This window comes from Chroicocephalus ridibundus, chromosome 1 (genome assembly GCF_963924245.1).
Source record: "Chroicocephalus ridibundus chromosome 1, bChrRid1.1, whole genome shotgun sequence".
Classification (NCBI taxonomy): domain Eukaryota; kingdom Metazoa; phylum Chordata; class Aves; order Charadriiformes; family Laridae; genus Chroicocephalus; species Chroicocephalus ridibundus.
Genome location: NC_086284.1, coordinates 181,671,733 through 181,692,637, shown reverse-complemented (window position 1 = coordinate 181,692,637; position 20,905 = coordinate 181,671,733). Strand labels below are relative to the sequence as shown.

Genomic DNA, 20,905 nt, shown 5'->3' with positions numbered 1-20,905 from the left:
TTCTCATATTTCATTGCTGCCCAGTCAGTCCTATATATAGCATATCAAAGTAGACTGTGGGGTTTTTTTATTCTAAGCATATTTGCTAAATTAGTTCTAGGAAGAAGTATTTTTCCCTTCTGATGAGAAGTGTGTAACGAATCCTGCAATTTCAAAGGCATTTAACCAGTGCTGGAAAAATAATTTGTGTCTTTTTTTTAATAAATATTTTTCAAATCAAGTTTAGCAAGCAAGATCTCGTCAAGCCAAGTCACCAAGCAACTAAAGGGGATTTAAAATAAAAGACTTTCTTCTCAAAAATATTATATTAATAATTTTCTGAAGTACAAACAGAAATTTTCATTATCACAGAGAAAGAGCATTACTTTTTGCATTAAAGACAACACAGCAAAGCTAAGCACATTAATGACTTACTGCTCAGAAAACAGAAAATACCAGTCAGAGCTTTATCAGAGACATATTCCAAAAAATCAGCAGGGAAAGAATTAATAGCTACAGAAAGAGTATTAGTTAGGAAAAGCTGCACAGGAAGCTGAACTTTAAGTACATTTTGGAAGTCCTCATTTCGAGGGGGGAGGATGGGGGACGTTTTTGGTTATTGTTTTTAGTGATATTGTGGCATTTCAGAGTTCATCCGCAGAACTACACTTCCCACTAGTCTGCTCAGTGAGGTGGAAAGCTCTAGTTTCAGTAGATGGCAGCAATGAAACCGGACCAGCTCCTTGATAACAGCTGTCACAGCCTATAGATTGCTAATGCCAAGACCTTGCATGCATGCTGCCTGTCCCCAGCTCTCACACAGGGCTTGTTGGGACCCGTGGGCTGTCTCAGAGAAGTCCAGCCATCATCGTTACTTACAGGAAAGAAGAATGTAAATGCTGCTATATGCAGTACTATAAAAAGCATTATTTCCTAAATTTTTGCGGATCGTCAAATCTGCGGCAAAAACTCTGGAGCATAACAATTTCCCAGAGGTAGAAGCCTCTGGAAAGCCTTCATGGTCATGAGAGTCAGCTGCAGCAAGCCAGTCACATAGCTAGAAAGAAAAACAAAAACGCTGTGGCAACTGCAGTACCTCCAGAAATGGGAGAGAAAAAAAAAAAAAATGAAGAGGACAGAAGAAACACTATAAGATGCACTGAAACAACTGCAAGACAGGTAAAACTAAAGTCAGTGGTTGCCAGACTAAATTTTCACTTAACAGGCTGAATCAGAGTCTCAGGCCTAGGATCAAGAAGCAACAAGACAGCACTGAGAGCTGACAGATTCAACAAGGAGCAGTCTCAGGATCCCCTAGTTTTACACAGTCCCTCTAGAAGACATAGTATTCAACCCTTATATCCATTTGTTAAGCAAAAAGCTGTGAGATGCTGCTACTGACTCCTTCATTAAAGAACAATGTGGGCAAGCAATTCACACTTTTAAAAATAAGTTCACAGTAAGTGCTTTTGTGAGGAAGATAGTTTTTTGGCTTTGTTGCATGCAGAGCCACTGTTTCATTAAAAAAAAAAAAAAGTTTGACTTCTGTAAGTCTAGACAAGTTAGAGAAACAAGAGATGCTAGCTTTTAAGCACATCCTTCTTCATAAAGGAAAGAAGAAGAGTCACCAGTGCCCACCACCCTAGCCCTTCTAACGTCCAAAACCTCAGCGGTCCCTTCTAACATCAACTATCCTGCAATTCTGTGAAAATAAAGGACAACTCTTGCTGCAATAGTAAATGATTGGAACTAAAAAAAACCCTAGTCATAAAAAGCCCATGCTACTTTTATTCATAACCAAGCATGGACAACAATCTCAGTTTCCATTTTTGCAATGTGTCATCCTATGCACAGTGTATCCAAGGGCAGCCTACAATGAAGTGCCAAGGAAGTCCGTCCAGAGTGCTCCTATGATTCTTTGTCCTTATGTCCTCTAAGCCATTCTGCCCAGCTCTCCTTTCCTGTACCAGAAGGAGATTTCAGACATCCCTCCTTGGTTCCCAACTCGTCAGTTGCGATACGGACTACTGCGCCGAGAGGAACATACCTGCTTACAATTGAGATTGCAGCCTTTCCACCACAGTGGTGTAGCTGTATGAGGGCTATTTCAAATCCAACTACCAGCAATGACAACATCCACATCCATTGCATACAGACCTTTTGAAGCATCTCATAAGCTGATGTAGAAGAATGCCATATTCTTTAGCCACTTCCCCATAGCAGCACTAGCACTGATTCAGTACTATATATACTAAAGCAACAGAAGTCCAAGTACAGCTAAAATGCTATAGTTATTTCTGTGATTTAAGACTTTTTACAAATAATATTGTATTGACTTCAAATTTAAAAAAAAAAAAAAAGAGAGATAAAAAGAGAGATTTCCAGTGCCTTGTCATCAGCAGTGCTCATTCCTGCTGCTATCACTGTGAAATTGCACTCATGGGAAACACAAGGAAGAGCTAAGTGTAGACTAGCATTAAGTACTGATTTAAATGGGTCTTTCCAGCAGTAGCGTTTACACTGTTTATAGTTTGCGTGAGGGCCATCTAAATGATAAGCACTCCCATGAACTGAGACACCAATTATTTCCTGACATTTCCAGCTTGTGAGAAGTATTAAACCTACCATTAACAATTAAAATAAATTCCTGGGTCTGCTCAGCCTGCAGTACTGGATAGTGTACCTATGAGGGATGATGTAAGATTTCTTTCCATCCAGTAGTAAGTTACTGCATATGAAAAGATTCATCATATAGATAAAGTTCCCTTTAATCAGTAAAGCCTAGATAACTCTGTTTTTGTACCTGAAGTAAACAGCTAAGTTATCTCCCACGCTTTAAATCAACTGAACGTATATCAAAAAGACATTTCTCACTGCCAAACCAGAACTGAGTTCAACTAATTAGTGAACTATATTTAAAGTAATCAAGGTAAACACGTGTTTCTAACTGTGTGTCTCAGGACAAGTAACAAGACTTGTATTGGAACAGAGACAGATCACACAGCTTCTAGTGGAATGAGCATTTTTAAAGTTTTCTAGCATTGCCACAGTTCATGGCATAGTATCAGTATTCTAAACAGATCTATGAAAGCTAGGAATTAAGGTGAAGAATTGAAACTGATCTCCAGATCTTGTAGATGTTGCAGTCTGCATTGCGCTCCCTTTTGTGTTCTGTTCTGAAATTTATTTCTACTTTTCTTCATTTTGTTCTTTACAGGTTCAATTATGAAAAAGAATGTTGTCATTTCAAAGAAAGTTATGGCTAAGAAATGAAGTGAAATGACTGGGTAGCACACCCCCACTGTCAGTACCACTCAGGCTAGGCTACAGATTCAAAAGTTTGCATGGAGGTGCACTTTGACCCAAAAAAGGCAATAGGCTGACTACAGTCCTCCTGGGCTGGCCATGGTTGCACACTGACTTCATGGGTAGGAACTGCAGTAATGCTGATCCACGTTGAGGCAATCCCTACCTAGAAAGGTACAGGACAGAGAGAAGAGGAAGAAAGACTGACTCTCAATAGAATGCAAGGTCCAAGAACAATTTAACCATAGAACCAATGACAGAAACATAGAACAGCCCAGGTTGGAAGAGAACTCCAAAGATCATTTGGTCCAACCTTTCACAGGAAAGGGAGCCTAGAAGAGATTATTGAGCACCCCATCCAATTGCATCTTGAAAGCCTCCAGTGATGGAGGCTCTACCACATCCCTGGGGAAGTTGCTCCAGCGAATGATGGTTCTCACTGTAAAAGATTTCTTTCTTATATTGAGAAGAAACCTCTCCCGATACAACTTGTATCCATTGTCCCTTGTCTTTTTCCACATGGCTCCTTGTGAAGAGAGAGCCTCCATCCCCTTTATGGCCACCCTGTAAGTGGCTTTAGAATCCTGTGATGAGGTCCCCCCCGAACAGTCCCTTCTCCAGGGAGAAAAGCCTGAACTCCCTCAGTCTTTCCTCACAGGGCAGGTTCTCCAGCCCTTTGATCATCTTTGTGCCCCCACCACTTTGGGCCCCCTCAGTCTGTCTACATCTTTCTTGAATTGTGGGTACCATAACTGGACACAGTAGTCCAGAAGCAGCCTGTGTGCACCAAGTGGGATGACGATGTCTTTATCTTGGCTAGTAATGCTCCTGCAGATGCAGCCCAGGATCTAATTTGCCTTTGTTACTGCAGCAGCACACTGCTGACTCATGTTCAGCTTCTTGTCCACCAGAACCTCCAGGTCCCTTTCTGCAAGGCTGGTCCCCAGCCGCACAGATCCTAGCCTGTACTATGCTCTTTGATTATTCCATCCCAGATGCAGAACTTTGCATTTGTCTTTGTTAAATTTCATACTGTTCTTGCTAGCCCTCTCTTCCAACCTGTCCAGGTCTCCTTCAAGATGGCTCGACCTTCTGACTTGTCCACCTCGCCACCCAGTTTGGTGTCGTCAGCAAGTGTGGAGACAGTGCTTTCAATCCCATCATCCAGATCATTTATGAAGGTGTTGAACAGTGTAGAGTCCAGTATCGATCCCTGGGGCATCCTACTTGTGGCAGGCTGCCAGCCTGGGTAAGAAACATTGATGACCACCCTCCGAATACAGCCTGTTAGTCAGTTTCCTACCTATCTCACAGGCCACCTACCCAATCTGCATCTTGCCCATTTGTCCAGGAGAGGGCTGTGGAAAACAGTGTCAAAAAAAGTTTACTCTGGCTCCAGACCTGACTGAATACCTGTCTGAATAGTACAGCACTGAACATAGCTCAGACAAAGCTTGCTCTGACACTGGCTAGAAAATTAAGTTTTCAGATGTCTAAATCCAAGCCTCAGATATGAATGTGCTTGGATGTATCTATGTTACCTATAAAATGCATAAAGCTAGATTATGGAAAAAGATAACATGACATTATACCAAATCAAAGTAATGACCTCAAAAAATATACTCTTGATATTTGATACAAGCCACAACAACTTACTACTTTTTGTATTTCATATCCCCTTCTTTAAAACTTACTAATTTTTACTCTTACTTATCCCATGTTTGGCAACAAACTATGGTTCAAGTGGCATATTATCAGGCTGAACTGCACATTACCCAGAAAAATGCATCCCTAAACTGTAGGGAAAGCCACCTTAATAGTAAGAAAAGAAGATAAAGGTGTTAGAGAAAGTGCAAACAACGTAAAAGCTTCATTATTATTCTTCAGATTGTTATTGACTACTGATATTTCAGCAGTCCAGAGAACTCTCCCTATCAGGGCTTCATTCTACCGTGCTCCACACAAACTTTTAAAATATGTGCTTCTGACCCCCAAAGCATACAATCAAAAGCACTGCAAAATAAGAAGGGTGACCAGACGGACAAGGTTTTGTTCAATGAGAACATAAGAGGGTGGTGGCTATGTCTTAGTCATAGCTTGTGTCAACCCTGCTCAACTCCAGTATAAACAGAAGAGCTTCAGCCTAGGTTCTATGATGAGAACACCAAGTAACAGTCGTAAAATAAACACACCAGCTGATTTTATAACAGCTTCCACTGCAAGAGCAACCACTACATAATTATGGTTTGACAGAAGAAAGAGAAACAATGCAAATAACTAGCATCTGCATTACTTATACAAAGTATTGTGGAGAAACAGGATGGCATGAGAGTCACTCCTTGATAAATTCTTCAGTAGATATACCACAATTCCCACATAATCTCTCATATGCTCTTTAATCTACTTTAACTATGCATACTAATATTGGAAACATTTCCCTAACTGCATTTGGCAACATATTCTTCTAGGTCTTGGGATATTCCATCCTTACTGGCTACCTGTAATACTACTGTAGATCTAGGCTAATTAATACCATGCAAGACACTAAAGCATCTTTACAGTTTTCTTTTTGTTGCAGAACTATGCGAGCCTATCTTCCCAGCTGCATCTGACACCTATTTTCTGAGCCAAAAGTCATACTATGCTTATTACTATACAAACTTCCTTATCTTACAGGAAGAAAGACATTAAGAAATCAATCCTGGCTTTATCACTTCCAACTTTTATATCACATTTATGGTAAATCTCTTTCCATGCTAACATAAACCACTCTTTGGCTTTTAAGTTTTGTGATCTGTACTTGCATTTACTGCAAAGCTCAGTACTGTCAGTGTGTAACACAGTAGTACAACTGCCGCCTATGTGCACACACTCTTAAGGTATTTGTGAAAAGGGACAGAAAATGGAAATACAAAGACATTAAATACCTATGTAACTTAGTATTGTACTCACAAGCTTCCACGTGAAAACAAAATGTTAGTTTCTTCGTAACAGTGGAGCAACACACTGTCTTCTGGCAAAACACTACCACAGCTAATGAAGGACTTCAGGAGCAATGCCCTTTCACTAAGAAAGCGCCAGCAGCATCCTTGCCCTGTGGTACTCTGATCTGCCATCACCAATTCAAGCTGGAAAAATCTAAAGCTATTTTGGAACTTGTCTTCTGCAAGAGGACTGCCCAATAGCACACACGGCTCAATTCAGATTCTAACAGAATTTGAGTTACCAACACATTATTTATATAGTCAGAAGCGTTTAATCAGAATGACTGATGTAGTAGCATTGCAGAAGTCGCTTTACAAATATGAACAAATATGCAAGTTCAATCTAGCCAGACTGCTGAATAAAGCACCCTCCAGATCATGGTAAGTAATATGAATGCATCATTTGAGGATATAAATTTTGTGAATTATCAGCCAAAAAAAGGCAGCTGTCTGCTCAGAAAACAGACACTCTAATTCTCTAGTTTATACTCAGAATAACCTACATACCCTAAGCTTGGATCAGACAGACATCTATATGAAAAACTGTAGTACATCAGATTCTTTTATGAGTTTATCCTCACTTTCAGTATACCATGTTCTCATGGTCCACTGAGACAGAAAGGATTATCTAAAGAGCCATCCTGCGTTACCATTAGTATTGAACAAAGTTGGTATCCCAAGAAAAGCTAGGACACTTTAAATATAAGAAAGCCTTTGAGGTGTTTTGAAGGATTAAAAAGATACAGATCAATCACATATGTTAACCAGGCCTATCTGGCAATATTCAGCATGCTGCATAGGTAAGCAGAGCAAAAAAGCCCAAGGTAACATTAGACTGTAGGTCTACCATGGCCACCCCCCAGCCCCAAACTGATAGCACTTCTTATTTGGAAGGAGGGGAGGGAGAGGGGGAGGTATTACGACTTGCTTTGTTTCCCCAAGTATTCTGGTTAATGGAGAGACTGTAAAAAAAAGATCATACTTAGTAAGAACTACTCTAATCACACTGTTCTTAATAAGTTATTGGAATGAGTAAAAATCATTGATAAGGAAGCAAATGCTCGTTTGAGGATAACGGCAAGAGACACCAATTGGTACAGTACCAGTGCAGCATTTTTTAATTTTATTTCAAAGTGTTGGGACTATCCTGTGCTCTGTATTTCTACTTGTCAATTTTCCGAGTGCTAATACAAACAGTCCCATCTCAGCCAATTTGTAGTATTTCTTGAGATACAAAGGACCAGAATGTTTCAGCAACAGAGGTACTACCACTGACACAGTTACTATGCTGGGGCCACTGCTTAATTTAACACTTACGGTCTTTTCCCATGTATTCCCTCTGACTGGCTTAAGGTTACCTCTCTCTCTCTAAAGGCAAAAAATGAAAGCACCTATCTACTTCCAGAGATGATACCAGCCAATTCACTTTAGAGTCAGTACCTCATAAGCAGAACTGTAAGAACAACCAGTGACTCTCTTAAAAAACCCTAGTTACTGTTTATTTGTAACCAAAGCACTTGAGAAGGGAAGTGGGTCAAAACTGTTCAGGGTTTTATATGTTTGCTTGTCTCCCTAAAGGTTTACAAATCTTTGGTTGATTGGGACATCCATAGCTGCTTTAGACACTTTCACAGGACTTGTATCTTATGAGAACCACAACCCTTTCTTTCCTACATATATGTGACTCATCGCACAGTAAGATTTCCTGTTCTCATAATCAAGCTGAGCACGCTCTTCATACACAAAAAGATAAACAACTGCCAATCCAGAGCAGTCTCTACAACAGCACCTTGTAGTCTATTTGAACACAAATTAAGAAATAAAAATAAATTTAAAAAATCCAAACAAAAAACAACCCAGAAGGGAATACTATTTTTAAATTAATATAAACTAACCTTTAGTATTGCTCACTGAGAAGAAGAGAACACCACAAACACATAGAATTAACCTAACAGGCTTTCCCCACTATTACACGGAATCATGGAATTTTCAGAGTTGGAAGGGACCTCTAGAGATCTAGTCCAACTCCCCTGCTAAAGCAGGATTGCCTAGAGCACATCACTCAGGACTGCATCCAGGTGGGTCTTGAAAGTCTCCAGAGAAGAGGACTCCACAGCCTCCCTGGGCAGCCTGTTCCAGTGCTCTGTCACCCTCACTGTAAAGAAATTTTTTCTCATATTTGATCAGAACTTCCTATGTTCCAGCTTATACCCGTTACCCCTTGTCCTGTTACTGGGAACCACCGAAAAGAGTCTGGCTCCATCCACCTTAAACCCACCCTTTAGATACTTGTAAACATTAATAAGGTCTCCCCTCAGCCTTCTCTTCTCCAGGCTAAAGAGTCCCAGCTCTCTCGGCCTTTCCTCATAAGGGAGGTGCTCCAGTCCCTCAGTCATCTTTGTTGCCCTGCGCTGGACTCTCTCCAGTAGTTCCCTGTCTCTCTTGAACTGAGGAGCCCAGAACTGGACACAGTATTCCAGTTGTGGCCTCACCAGTGCAGAGTAGAGGGGGAGAATGACCTCCCTTGACCTGCTGGCCACACTCTTCCCTATGCAGCCCACAATTCCATTGGTTAGTTTACACTAACTCGTTTCACGTTCACTCCCAGAAACCAAAAAGACTATTTTTCCTTTGCACCAACTCTTGATTCTATTACCACAGGGTTTTTAAACTTAGTTCTGAAAAATGTGTGCTTTATTTCCTGAGAAAGGTGTGAAACTGGTATGTATCTAGCAATTTTCAGAAAAGCTATTGTATACATAAAAGAAAGAAATATTACCCGTTCATAGTAGTACCACTGGATCATCATGAGCAGAATCATTGCTTATAAACACAGCCAGGCACAAGGAGGGGGATGGTTTGTTTTTAAGTGCAATTTATCCAGATTCAACAGTTTTGTTTGGCCTACCCTTTTACCACCAGAGGCAAAGGAGGCCAAAACTATTCCTGCTACTGAAGGAAAGACAGGAAGTAGAAAACCAGGAGGAAACTACAGGTTATTGCTCCTACATGGCTGAGAAGTTACTGGTGCACTTTGAGGGTTTCAGTGCATTGAAGTGCCTCATCAAGAGACTTGTTATGCATATCCTGTAAGAACCTTTGGCAGATCCCAAACGTTATGTTTGCTCCAAGAATAGGAAGCTCCAAACAGTATCCATCTCAACACTGGCAAGCAGAGTCCTACAAATTCAGACAGACAGTGAGCAGCTTCCCCACCCCACCTCCCCTTTTTTTTTTTTTTTTAAATTGGCTGGAGGGGAAAAAATTTAAAAATGCAAGATAGATTAACATTTTAAAAAGAATTCAATCCTTATCATCATCATCTGGTTTAGTTAACAACCTACATTAGTTTGCCCAGTTGCTTCCAGATTCTCTCTCAAAATGGGTAACAAAACATCTCCTTCAAAACAGCAGTTACTGCCTTTTAGGAAAGGCAACATGTACTACAAGGAACTAAAATTCAGGCAGTGTTGCTACCTACAGACAGAGTAACTCAGTCCTTTATCTCTTTCAGAAACATGTTCTGGTGGCCTTTGTTCCTCTGGAATTTTGAGATCAGCCTAATGCAATTGTGCAAAGCAAGCTTTGTACTTTAACCTACTTTAGGTCCACTATGATGAGTAAATACAGTTTGTTAGAAACAGCCAGGTTGCACATTGCTAGAATTGCATACTGGGGAAGTATTCTGTGTCTAGACCTTTCTCTAGCTATTCTTGGAAAAAAGAATACTGGACCAGACTGGAGTTTTGAGCTGACATGGCAGGACTATATTTCTTACTGAGAGCACAGTTTGCTTTTATTTTAGCTTTAGGATAAGTGTTACTTTTGCAGATCTGCTCAAGCTCTGCTTAAACATCCCAGGTAACTGCAAGACCCACAGATGGAGAACACATTGGCTAGGAACAAATAGGAAATGTAATTCAACTGTCCTAAATCCGCTGTGAGCTCAGCATATTACATAGCAGCTACAGTCATTTATTTAAGTAACTCCAACTGCCATGAACTGACCTTTCCCATAACAACATTAAGCCCTGACATCAAGCTACAGAATCATCTGCTTAGAAGCATCCTCTAACCTTTTCTTCACATCTGAGCCACTGCGTGGATTGTAAGAATTACTGTGCAACAGTTTACAGGGAGGATAATCTCTCAGCTGGGAGGGGAAGAGAGCTAGTCAGCACTATGCATTATTTGTTTCCATATGCAGTAGCTACCTAATTTATAAAAAGTTATGAAAGTAGAACTAGCAATCACATGCACATCCACCTTTCATTCCAAGGAAAAAACCCAGCCTCAAAAAAAAAAAAAAAAAGTAGATCTCTCTTCTATGCAAAATAATGCATGGAACAACTGCCTAAGGAACAAATGCTTCAGGGTTAGAAGTCACATCTTGCCTACGAACTAATTAATGTATTACGAGTAAGTCTCCATTTGTACTTATGTGAACTAGCTGAACACAATATGCCATACCATAGCTACATACAGTAAAGCTTTAATTAGGCAGCCCTCACAATCAGCAACATTGGTAGCTCTGAGGATCTACAGCCAGAGGTCCTAGGCAGAAAGGCCATCCAGAAGGGATGCAAGGTGCGCTGCTCTCCTCCTTTTGTGGGACGTGAATAAAAAGCTACTCAAAACACTTTTCTACTAAAAAGCCTCATCCTCTGAAGTGGGGTAGGAGGGATGTGTTACTGTACTGTCCTCGAGTAAGAGGAAAATGCAGACAGACTGACACTCCGGGTAAGACACGGGCATAGGGCTTTTTCAGTCAGCCTGCGATTAGAATTTGTTTAAAAATTAACAACATCGTACTGAAAGGGCAATTCAACCTACATCACTGATCATTAACATCAATATTCACACAGTTTTCCCTATTCCTAGGGAAATATAGGCCCTGTAGCACAACCCAAAGACCAGCAAATGTAGGCTGTGACAAGCTAATAAAGAGACCTAATCTGGTAGAAGACCCTTAATTGAAGGCCATCTCTTGATTAATGGTTATGTTTTCTCTTTTTCTTTATTGGAGAATCTCTCTCTTTTTGTGCTACTCTACATCAACTGAAAAACAGCAGTCTGAGGAAGTGAATACTTATTTAGGACCAGTGTAAGTCAACACTGAGTTACATATAAAAAGTAACTTGAAGTAAGAGTACAGGTTTAATTTGCCCTTTGCAATCAGCAGACCATGAATTAAATTGTCAGTACAGTTATGAGCTACACAAAGGATCACAAGCCATGTTTCAAGATCATACCTCTTATTTACATGGCTAAATATTTATGTACAACACTCCAAAAAACAGAATCCTACAAGAAGTAAGGGGAAAAAGTCCAAGTAATTTGTCTGTCCATTCTGCACTGTTCTTAGTATCCTGAGCTCTGTGGTTTTGTGCCTTTTTTTTTTTTTTAAACCATCTTCTACATACATACTTTCTCAACACCAGCTAAAGGATGTGGAGATCGACAAGAATCAAACTGCACCCACCAGCTGCAATTGCTCATTCTACGTTACACAAGCTCCGCGGCATTGCCAACTTCACTGGTGTGAATCACAATACCCAGTTGCCCATTCTGTCTACTTCTAAACAAACACGGAAAGCTGCAAAGTCCTGCTGAGTGAAAACAGGATGGCTGCAGGCTTAACACCTTTACTGCTCCAAATAAAAGTTTGACAAATATGCTGCAACCATACAACTACAAAGCAAAGGGTAGAGAGGAGGCAGGAGAGCAGTGATTCATCCCACCACACTGGTTTTAAATAAATGCTGCTCACAAGAACAGTGGACTATTTCTAAATAGATCAGATCTTCCCATTTCAAAGCTACAACATAAAGATTCCAGTACTAGATAGCAGGTTTTATACAAGAAGTTATGATCTATGTTGCTAAAATAGGTTCCTTTCAAACACCTGTTTGAAAAATCTTTTTTTTTTTTTAGGCTGGATCAGGCATCTCTGATATGGCAGGTTTCACAGAAAAAAAACCCTTCGCACAAGATTTTCTGCAAGAACTGTATTTAAGTTTAATTTGTGTGTGTATGCATGTATGCAAAGAAAACTGCACAACACATACAAATAGATACACACACTTTCATCATTATTTTTAGGTGTAGGAGATAGCATAGAAGGCAACACAAAGATGATTGACCAATTCACAGCAAGCATGAAGAAGAAAAGGTTTAAGTAAATTATTTTACTTTCACCGCAAGAGGATAGGAACACGCTCAAAGCCAGTGACTGCATCTCTAAGAGTAACGTCTTAACTTATCAATCTCTTAAACATCTGATGCTGACAAAACTACATACTTTTTATAAAATATTTGTGTAAAAAGCACAGCCGTACTGACAGGAAAGCAATGTTAAGTCATGTTATCATCAGGCAGAATCCTTATATTTGGCTATTGGAAGACTGATTGCACACAAACTACCTGTGTCACATTACAGTACTCAAACTACTATTGCAGAAGGTAGACGTGCTATGGCTTTTCTGTATAAGTAGACACAAGTATTCACATTTAAACTAATTCTGGTAACTAAATTGCTAGAGGATGCAGTCATACGAAACTACATTTCAACATTTAAAAACTTTTTAGCTTTAGTTAGAACAAATGGACTTAGAAGTTAAAGCTTATGCAGTGAGTTCTAATTAAGCACATGGTTTCATGGTTTAAAGCAAAGCTCAGTTGGAAGCTGAAGATTTTTAAAAATACTTCTTGGTTTCAAAGTCACAGTTTAGCCTTTTCTAGATAAACCCTGAAGGAGCCAGTCCTCCTCCTCCTCTGTTTCCCCCCCCCCCCCGCCCCTTCCCATCACAGTGACTCACATAATATACTGGAAATAGCATTTACAAGGCTGTTAAGATCAAGCCCATCCATGAACTCAAACACCCTTTCAATAATAAAATTAACATATAAACCCACCTGGAATCTTATTAACATATATTTATATGCTACAAGTACTGACAAAGACTAGAATAAAGATGGTTATGAAGGAAGAGATGAAAAGGAGCTAGTGGAACCAAAGGGGGAAAAAAATTCAGAAGAGAAGCAGGCAAGAATGGGTAAGAGTTTAACTATCATGGTAAGTTTTAGAATGCCCTTTTTAAAATTAAACTCTGGACTGAAGCCAAGTGACTTTAGGGTACTTTACATGAGGCCCTCAGAGTGGGAAATGTCTCATTCATTCTTGTTTCTAAAATTGAACATTGAAAATCTCAATGCTTATATTATCTACACATGCCAAGCTTGCACGATGAGCCTGTATTTCACAGTACTAAAGAAATTTGTGGGGTGGGAGATGAGGAGGAGGGAAGGGGAGATGTTATCAAGGACTGGAGACAGGAGAGCCATCTGCATCAGTAATTCAAATGAAACAAACAGAAGGTACCTCTTCTACACAAACATCCATCACATCATGTAACCACAGAAAAAAATAATTTCAACATTCTCTTTAAAGACATCACATTCTCTGTGGATTTTCCTCTAGACAATTTGTTTATTTTCAAGACAAAAAGAAGTCTTTATCACCTTTTTTTCCCTTCCATTCTTCTTTTTAAATACACTGGTACTCACGTTTAGTTTGTACAAACATTTAATAATGGGTAACACTGAGAAACTTACCTCAAAATACACTGGGCTATGTATAGCCTTCTCATTCTATTTTCGTACAGTGACAGGACCCCTGAAACTAACCTGATAAGAATTCCAGTAGAGTACAAATATTTTATGGATGCATATTTCAGTTTTGTTTTCTCCAGCAGTAAAGCTTGTTTTCTAGTACTTTAAACAAAGTAAAAACATTCAGAATATAAGTGTTTCTAACGTAAATTCAATACAATTTTCAGTGCATTTTATTATTGATCGTAGTAACCCAAGCCCCTTCCATACTGTACCACAAGAAATGTCTGAAAATAAGTTCCTAGTTTTCCTCAGACAGACATGATAGTTTGGCTATGTAGCTGAAAAATTAAGATATAGATAAGTACAATATTGCATCATATTGTTAAATACTTTCACTGGAGTGCAATAAACCTGAAAAATTAGCACTCCCTTGTTCAATAGCCTCCTATAAATACCTAAAAGTATCAATCACGCCGTATCAGAACAGTCACGAGATTTAAACTGATCCCTGGCATACCTTGGGCACACATTCCACTGATGTTTATGCAGAATGATGTCAGGGACAGGTTAACTGCCTCGGTTCTCTATTAACCCTATTACCAGGCAAGCACACACTTCCCATTGCACTGCTGAATCCTAAAATGTAATGAGCTCTTTTGCTGAAGTCACAGCTGCTTATCAGATGGAAACCTGGGCACACACCATTCCCTTCTGTTTTCCAAGGGGGGAAACACATGAATGCAGGAAGGAGACATAATGAGCTTCAACTGGCACCTCCACTGAGCCACTGAGAAACCTGGCCTGCTGGGAGCCCTGCCGAGTGCACCTTCCCTGTAGTACATAGTATCCTCTATGCACACAGCCATGCGGAAGTTCTGCGTGAACTTTAAAAACAAAACCAAATCAACCAACCACACACGCTCTCCGTGCTTCAGTTTTCCTCTTTATAGAGCAGGGGTAGCAGAATGCTAATAAATGAGATTTTTTTTTTTTTTTTTTGGTGGACTAGTGAAAGCTAGCAAAGATAATGGATGGAATGTGACAGTTCAAGGGCAACAGCGAGAGCAACTGAATAGCAAGCAGCAGAACAGGATGATTAAACCACGTAGTTCTCACCTAAAAAGGCTTTCAGGACAGCTCTTTTCCAAGAAGCTATTTCTCAAAATTTCTAATGAAACCACAATAAAATCTGGTCATTTTGTTTTGCTTTTTGTCTCTCCAATGATAGAAACTGCCAAAGAGATGTTAATCTATAAGTCAACTTTGAAGCTCTTCACTAGGTAAAGACAGAGGTACTTTAACCATACACAACTTTTTGCTCAGTGAGCAGGATCTGGCTTAAGGATGATGTTTACAACTGTTCCAATTTGACTGGAATTCTAAAAATGCAGATTGGCCTCCAGAAAAGCTAGATCTAAAACAAGCTGTAATTGACATGCTATCACTTTATCTGAATCCAGAGTGTATCTGAAAAGAGTTTTTAAAGAGTGTAGATTTACTACAAAAGCCTTTCAGCTCTTTACCTTTGTTCTCCTAGTAAGTTCATCAGGTCTATCTATTAGAATCCTTAAGTCTGCTTCCCACCACCCCACCACCTTAATTTTCTTTTCAAAGAATAACAACAAACAGCATGATATCTTGAACAATGAAAAGCCCCAGATCATACACATACATCAAATATTTTCTTTTGATAATGCACACGGCAAGATTTGCTTGATGAAGAGTCAGTCTGTTTTTCACTGGGGTGGCACTGGGCAGGAGAGGTTAATACGATTACACTAGGTCCCATTCTCCAGACTGACGCAGCTCTGCAGCCTCCTCTATTATTATAGAGCACACATACTGTACTGAGGTTGGATATTGTGCATATTAGAAAGTGGAGCTCCTGCCAAAGATCTTTTACAAGCTTATTCAACAACACATCTGAAACAATATAAAAGAATCAAGGTATTTTCTGGGCCATCATACATCTCTGCCTACCTGCTTATAAGACCGTATCGGGTCTCTCACAAACATACAAATCACCTTCAAATCTTGAGGGATTTGTGGTTACCTACTAAATTAGACCAAACACATAACACTCAGTTTTGTAAGCCAGTGGGCTACATCTTTTTAAGTGCCCTTCTCCCTCCTTTAAGGGTAATAGCCTAGGAGATGAGATGCATAATTAAATATCAGACCTGGAGACTAAACAGGCCATTGCCAATCTAGAACATGTTCTTCCCAGTAATCTGTGAGAGGGGTGGTTAATTTACATATGGCAACGTAAAACCACCACAAAAGAGATTGGGCATCTTTTAGTTTGTTTTCCAGTGAGACACTTGGTACTGGTTCTGTTGTGTAAACTGCTGTCATAGTCTACATACATCAAATAAATACTCTTTGTAAGTCTCACCTCAAATTTATCCATGGCAAGTCATACTTGACTACTTACCTTTTATGCAGAAATGACTGGCTTAGTGGGAGAGACGAAAACACTCTATTTCTTTAGCCCTGACCTTAGCAAAGCTTTCAACAGAATCACAGAATCAGTTAGAAGGGACTTCTGGAGGTCACCTGCTGTGTCATCCATGTGTTGTGTTGTGTCACGTCATGTCCGTTCCCCACCCTGGCTCAAGCAGGGACACCTACAGCCAGTTACCCAGGACTGCGTCCAGATGGAATTTGAATATCTCCAAGGACGGAGCTTCCACAACCTCCCTGAGCAGCCTGTTCCTACACTCACTCATCCTCACAGTATCTTTGTAAACAAGCTGGAAACATATGGGTTAGACGAATAGACTACAGCAAGGTCAGAAGCTGGCTGGAGTCAGCAATTGGTGGTTGAAGTGACGGCAGGTTATTAGCAGCATTCCTCAAGGGTCAGTACCAAAGCTGATAACTGTTTAACATCTTTATCAGGGCCAGGGCTGCCATTCAGAGGGGCCTTGACAAGTTGAAGGAATTTCTTGACAGAGAACTCATGAATTTTGACAAAGGCAAATGCAAAGTCCTGCACCTGGGAATTAAAGAACCTCATATTGGGATTATCAGACCAAGAAGATAACCCCATGCTTGTACAGGCTGCAGATTGGCTAGGTTGCAGCTCCACAACCTAGGGGTTGCAGAGTGTGGGAGGAATGTCCAGGTGGAAAAGATAAATGTGAGTCAGTAGTGTGCCCTTGCAGCACAAAAGGCAACCTGCATACCAGGCTGCATCAGCAATAACATAAAACAGCAGCTTGAGGGAAATTATTATTGCCCTTCACTCAGCATTAGTAAAGCTACAACTAGAGTACCGTGTCCAGCTATGGGTTCCCTAGCACAAGAGAGGCAATACCACGCTGGAGGAAGTCCAGCAGAGTGCCATCAAGATGATTAGAAGGCACACTACATCTGAGGAGAGGCTGTGGGAGGTCAGTTTGTTTAGCATGGAGGATGATACAGCTGCAACCTTCCACTACCTAAAGGGAGATTAATGGAGAAGAGAGAGGCACACAGCAAAAGGACAGGTAACAACTGACAGCAAGGGAAATTCTACTCAGATGCAAGAAGACACGTTTCCACAACAAAGATAGCTGAGCACTGGATCGACTACCCAGAGACCCTGTAGAGCCTCCACTCTTGCAGATATTCAAAACTTGGGTGGAGAGGCCCCAAGCATCATAATCTAACTTTCAAGTTAGCCCTGCTTTGAAGAGGGGCTCAAACTAGATGGCCTCCAGACCTATATTACTTATCTGCCTGGAGCATGTGAGGCTTCTGACATGAAGAGTGTTTGGATATTTCTGTTAAAGAACTACATGCAATCTCTTCCTGAAGAGGTGATACACAGTGCCTACAATTTTCCACATTTGGGCTTCTAAGAGTGGATTCTATACCCTTGCAGAGCACCATGTCTACACATGCCAACCAAACATCAAGCCTTTACTTCACATTCATCATAATCCAACTTGAGATGGCAGTATATAATACCAGATCATTAGATAAAATTAGAGTAAAACCCAGATTAAAGAATAACATGGGAACAACAGCCACTCACAATAACAGTAAAGTTGTGTCTGGTGGCTTCATAGCCACCACTCTGATTCATAGGATTTTGTATTCCTCATCAACAATTTCCATGTCAGGATCCACATCAGGACTGCCAACAGCTTAACAGAAAACTTACTACATCCCATTGATCTCACTTTTATATAATTTAAATTCATTTCTGTTTCTCATCATCAATAAATACACTTTGTTATCACAATTTATCTATTTGGTAGTGGGACAACACTGGTACAGTATCCATACAAATAAGCCCACATGCATGTGCATACACGCATTCTTGGTTTTGTCAGCTTATCTAAGAAAGAGGAACAGAACTTCAGCCCATTGACCAAAATTGAAACTTCATTTTCACAAAAACTATATAACCACTGTCTTCCTAAGACTTTCTTTTGGTATGGGGGGGGAGGAGGGGAGAAGAGAGAGGAAGAGAGAGTTCCATCCTCTACTATATTTCAGGGGACTTAAAGGCACATTTCTTAACAGAAGTAGAAATCTCTTAACGTTGAGAAAAAAATAAAAGAATAGAGAAGCACTGAACATTTTTCATTGCCATTCTGCTTTATATAGCACTGAGAAAGTTTCCACTGCCCACCTATTCCATTCAGAGGAATACTGCAGGCACACAGGACATACAAAAAGCATAACTGATCACCTTTTTGTGAATCATGATGCATAGCTGGCAGAACAAGGGAGAGGCCATGTAATTGTCTTTTCTCACACAGTTTGGCAAACAGAAGGAAATACGCTAAAATATGAATAAAGTTTCAGTGCATTGCTCAGTCACAATCAAGAGATGATGCACTTCCAGTTTTCATTCTAATGGAACTCAGACAAGTTGAACACTTCATGTCATCAACTTTCAGATGGCTAGATACGTAAAACACAAAATTTCAATCTCTCAGGTTGGATGAAAGGTTTTGTCCTACCTGCGCAAAGATAAGCCATCAGAGTTCATGCCAGAAAAGTAAGAATCTAGTCCTATCATTAAAATGTTAGCTAAGTCCCCTCAAGGTAGGAAAATGAAGATGCAGATAATTGGTAGTTTGTACTGGAGGGAACTGTACTTAAAGGGACTAGCCTTCTCTTGCTTAGATGAATAACATAATCCAATATGATTGTACCTTTGATGAAACCAAGAACACAAATAATTTTAAGATTCCTTATCTAGTTTGACTCTTTCCACAATGAGACTTGCTAAGGAAATGAGTGCAGACATGCACAGAGACAAGATCACATATCCATAGCAACATGACAGCTGTTTGATACCTCACTGAAACAGAACCCTCTTTTCAACTAAGAGTCACGTCCCAGACAAATACAAGTATACTAAAAAAATTTTGAAGACAAACATGGTAACACAAGGAAGGAGGCATGAACAGAAACTAGCAGCATTCTTCATGATTATCTACCTAGAAGGACGTAGGTTTTGGGGGGTTTTTTCCCACAAGCATAGATTTGATAATAGATGCTACAACTGTCTACTTCCTTCCAGTGGTATGAAACGGGATTAGAAGAACAGATGATGTTTCTAAAGAATGAACTTCTCTATCTAGTTCTATATCTCTTATCAAAGCAATTGCATTTTCTGAAATCTACTTAAGATCTTTCTGTTGAAAACTAGACAGATGTACACTGAAGTATTTATATGCTAATAAACACTAAACTTTCTAATCTCTTTAAACAAATTAAAAACTCCCTTGTTTTTTTCCTATACGTTTATTGTAAGAGAGTACCAATCAGAGAGAGATAAATTCAAATACCACCAGGAAGGTGATTCTTGATTTCTGTGTATTTTCCTGTAGGGTTTGAGACCGAAATCCCATTCTTCATTTAAAATGCAAGACTTTGTATCAGTATGGAATTTGAAATCCTTTTTCTTGTCAGCCCTGATTTACTGGAAAAATAGGTAAAGCCAGAAGAAGAAGATATTTTTAACATACCCACAAGTTAGGAAACACATGCTCCTATTACAGCCCCACCTAGAAGGGGCACTTGGCAAACAGGGTACCAAAAAGGTCTTTAAAGACAGCCCTTTTTCTGAAATTGCCACTCAGGAGTTTTCCAATTCTCAAAAAAATTGAATAAAAATAGGTGTCGGGAGAACTTCTGCCCTAGCTGAAGCGCCATATGTGTCATCAGAGTTTGTTATTCACGCTGAAGCAAGAGGAAGAGGAAACTTCGCAGAGATTTAAGCAGAGAGCAGCCCCACCGCCAGCGAAAACGCCACCGCAGCCACCTTTACCCACGCTGGTCCCCATTTCAATAAACCAGAAAGTTTTTAGCTCCCCCCCGCCCCCGCCATCTCCCCCCTCACCTTCCACCGAGCGCCCGATGCTGTGCAAGTGTGTGAGGGAGGGGTAGGTGGCATGGATCCCCTTCAGGTACGCCTCCAGCTCCTCGGCGTGGTGGTACTTGAAATCCAGCGAGGCCGCCACAGAAATCAGGCAGAGGATGCCAACCACCTCCTAGAAAGAAACAGATGAAGCAAACGACGGCGGGGACCGGCGGGCTTGCCGCTGCCCCGGCTCTGCCGCCGCCGAATGGCGGCGGCAGAGCCGGGGCAGCGGCAAGCCCGCCCAGGGAGCCTTCCCGCCTCAGCCCGTCTCCCCTCAGAGGGAGCAGGTGCCTTCCCCCTGCTCCTACCCCCCGCATGGTGCCGCCGCTCTTCCACAACTGGAGCTCCGACGGCGGGCGGGGGCCGCCATCCCCCGTCGCCCGGCCTCGCCCTTGCCCCTGACTGACGCGGGCTTCATCCACTCAGGTCCCCCCGGCCCGCCCATGGGGCAGAGGGGACACACGGACACCCCTCCTCCCTTTCTCCCCTCCCTCCTTCCCGCCTCACCTCGGCGCCTCACGGCTCCTGTCGGTGCGGCGGCGCAGCCCTCTCCAGTGTCTTCGGCAGCCCCCCGGGGTGAAACCCACCCTCCTCTTCCTCCCTCCTCCTCGGCTGAAGGGAGGGAAAGGGTCTGAGCAGGCGGCTGGCGGCCGGC

At 41.0% G+C, this 20,905-nt stretch overlaps 1 protein-coding gene across 2 annotated transcripts in view; it reads right to left on the bottom strand.

Annotated features, from left to right (window-relative positions):
• The window catches only part of CPM (carboxypeptidase M), a 36,203-nt gene extending 15,516 nt beyond the window's left edge, over positions 1-20,687 (bottom strand). For both annotated transcript variants that reach the window (XM_063322988.1, XM_063322989.1), the window contains exons 1-2: positions 20,559-20,687; positions 20,230-20,380 (exon numbers count right to left, since the gene is read on the bottom strand). In XM_063322988.1, the coding sequence (XP_063179058.1) occupies positions 20,230-20,380; positions 20,559-20,567 (160 nt within the window). In that variant the 5' untranslated portion in view covers positions 20,568-20,687. The remainder of the gene's footprint in view (positions 1-20,229; positions 20,381-20,558) is intronic.
• Positions 20,688-20,905: the final 218 nt, after the last annotated feature.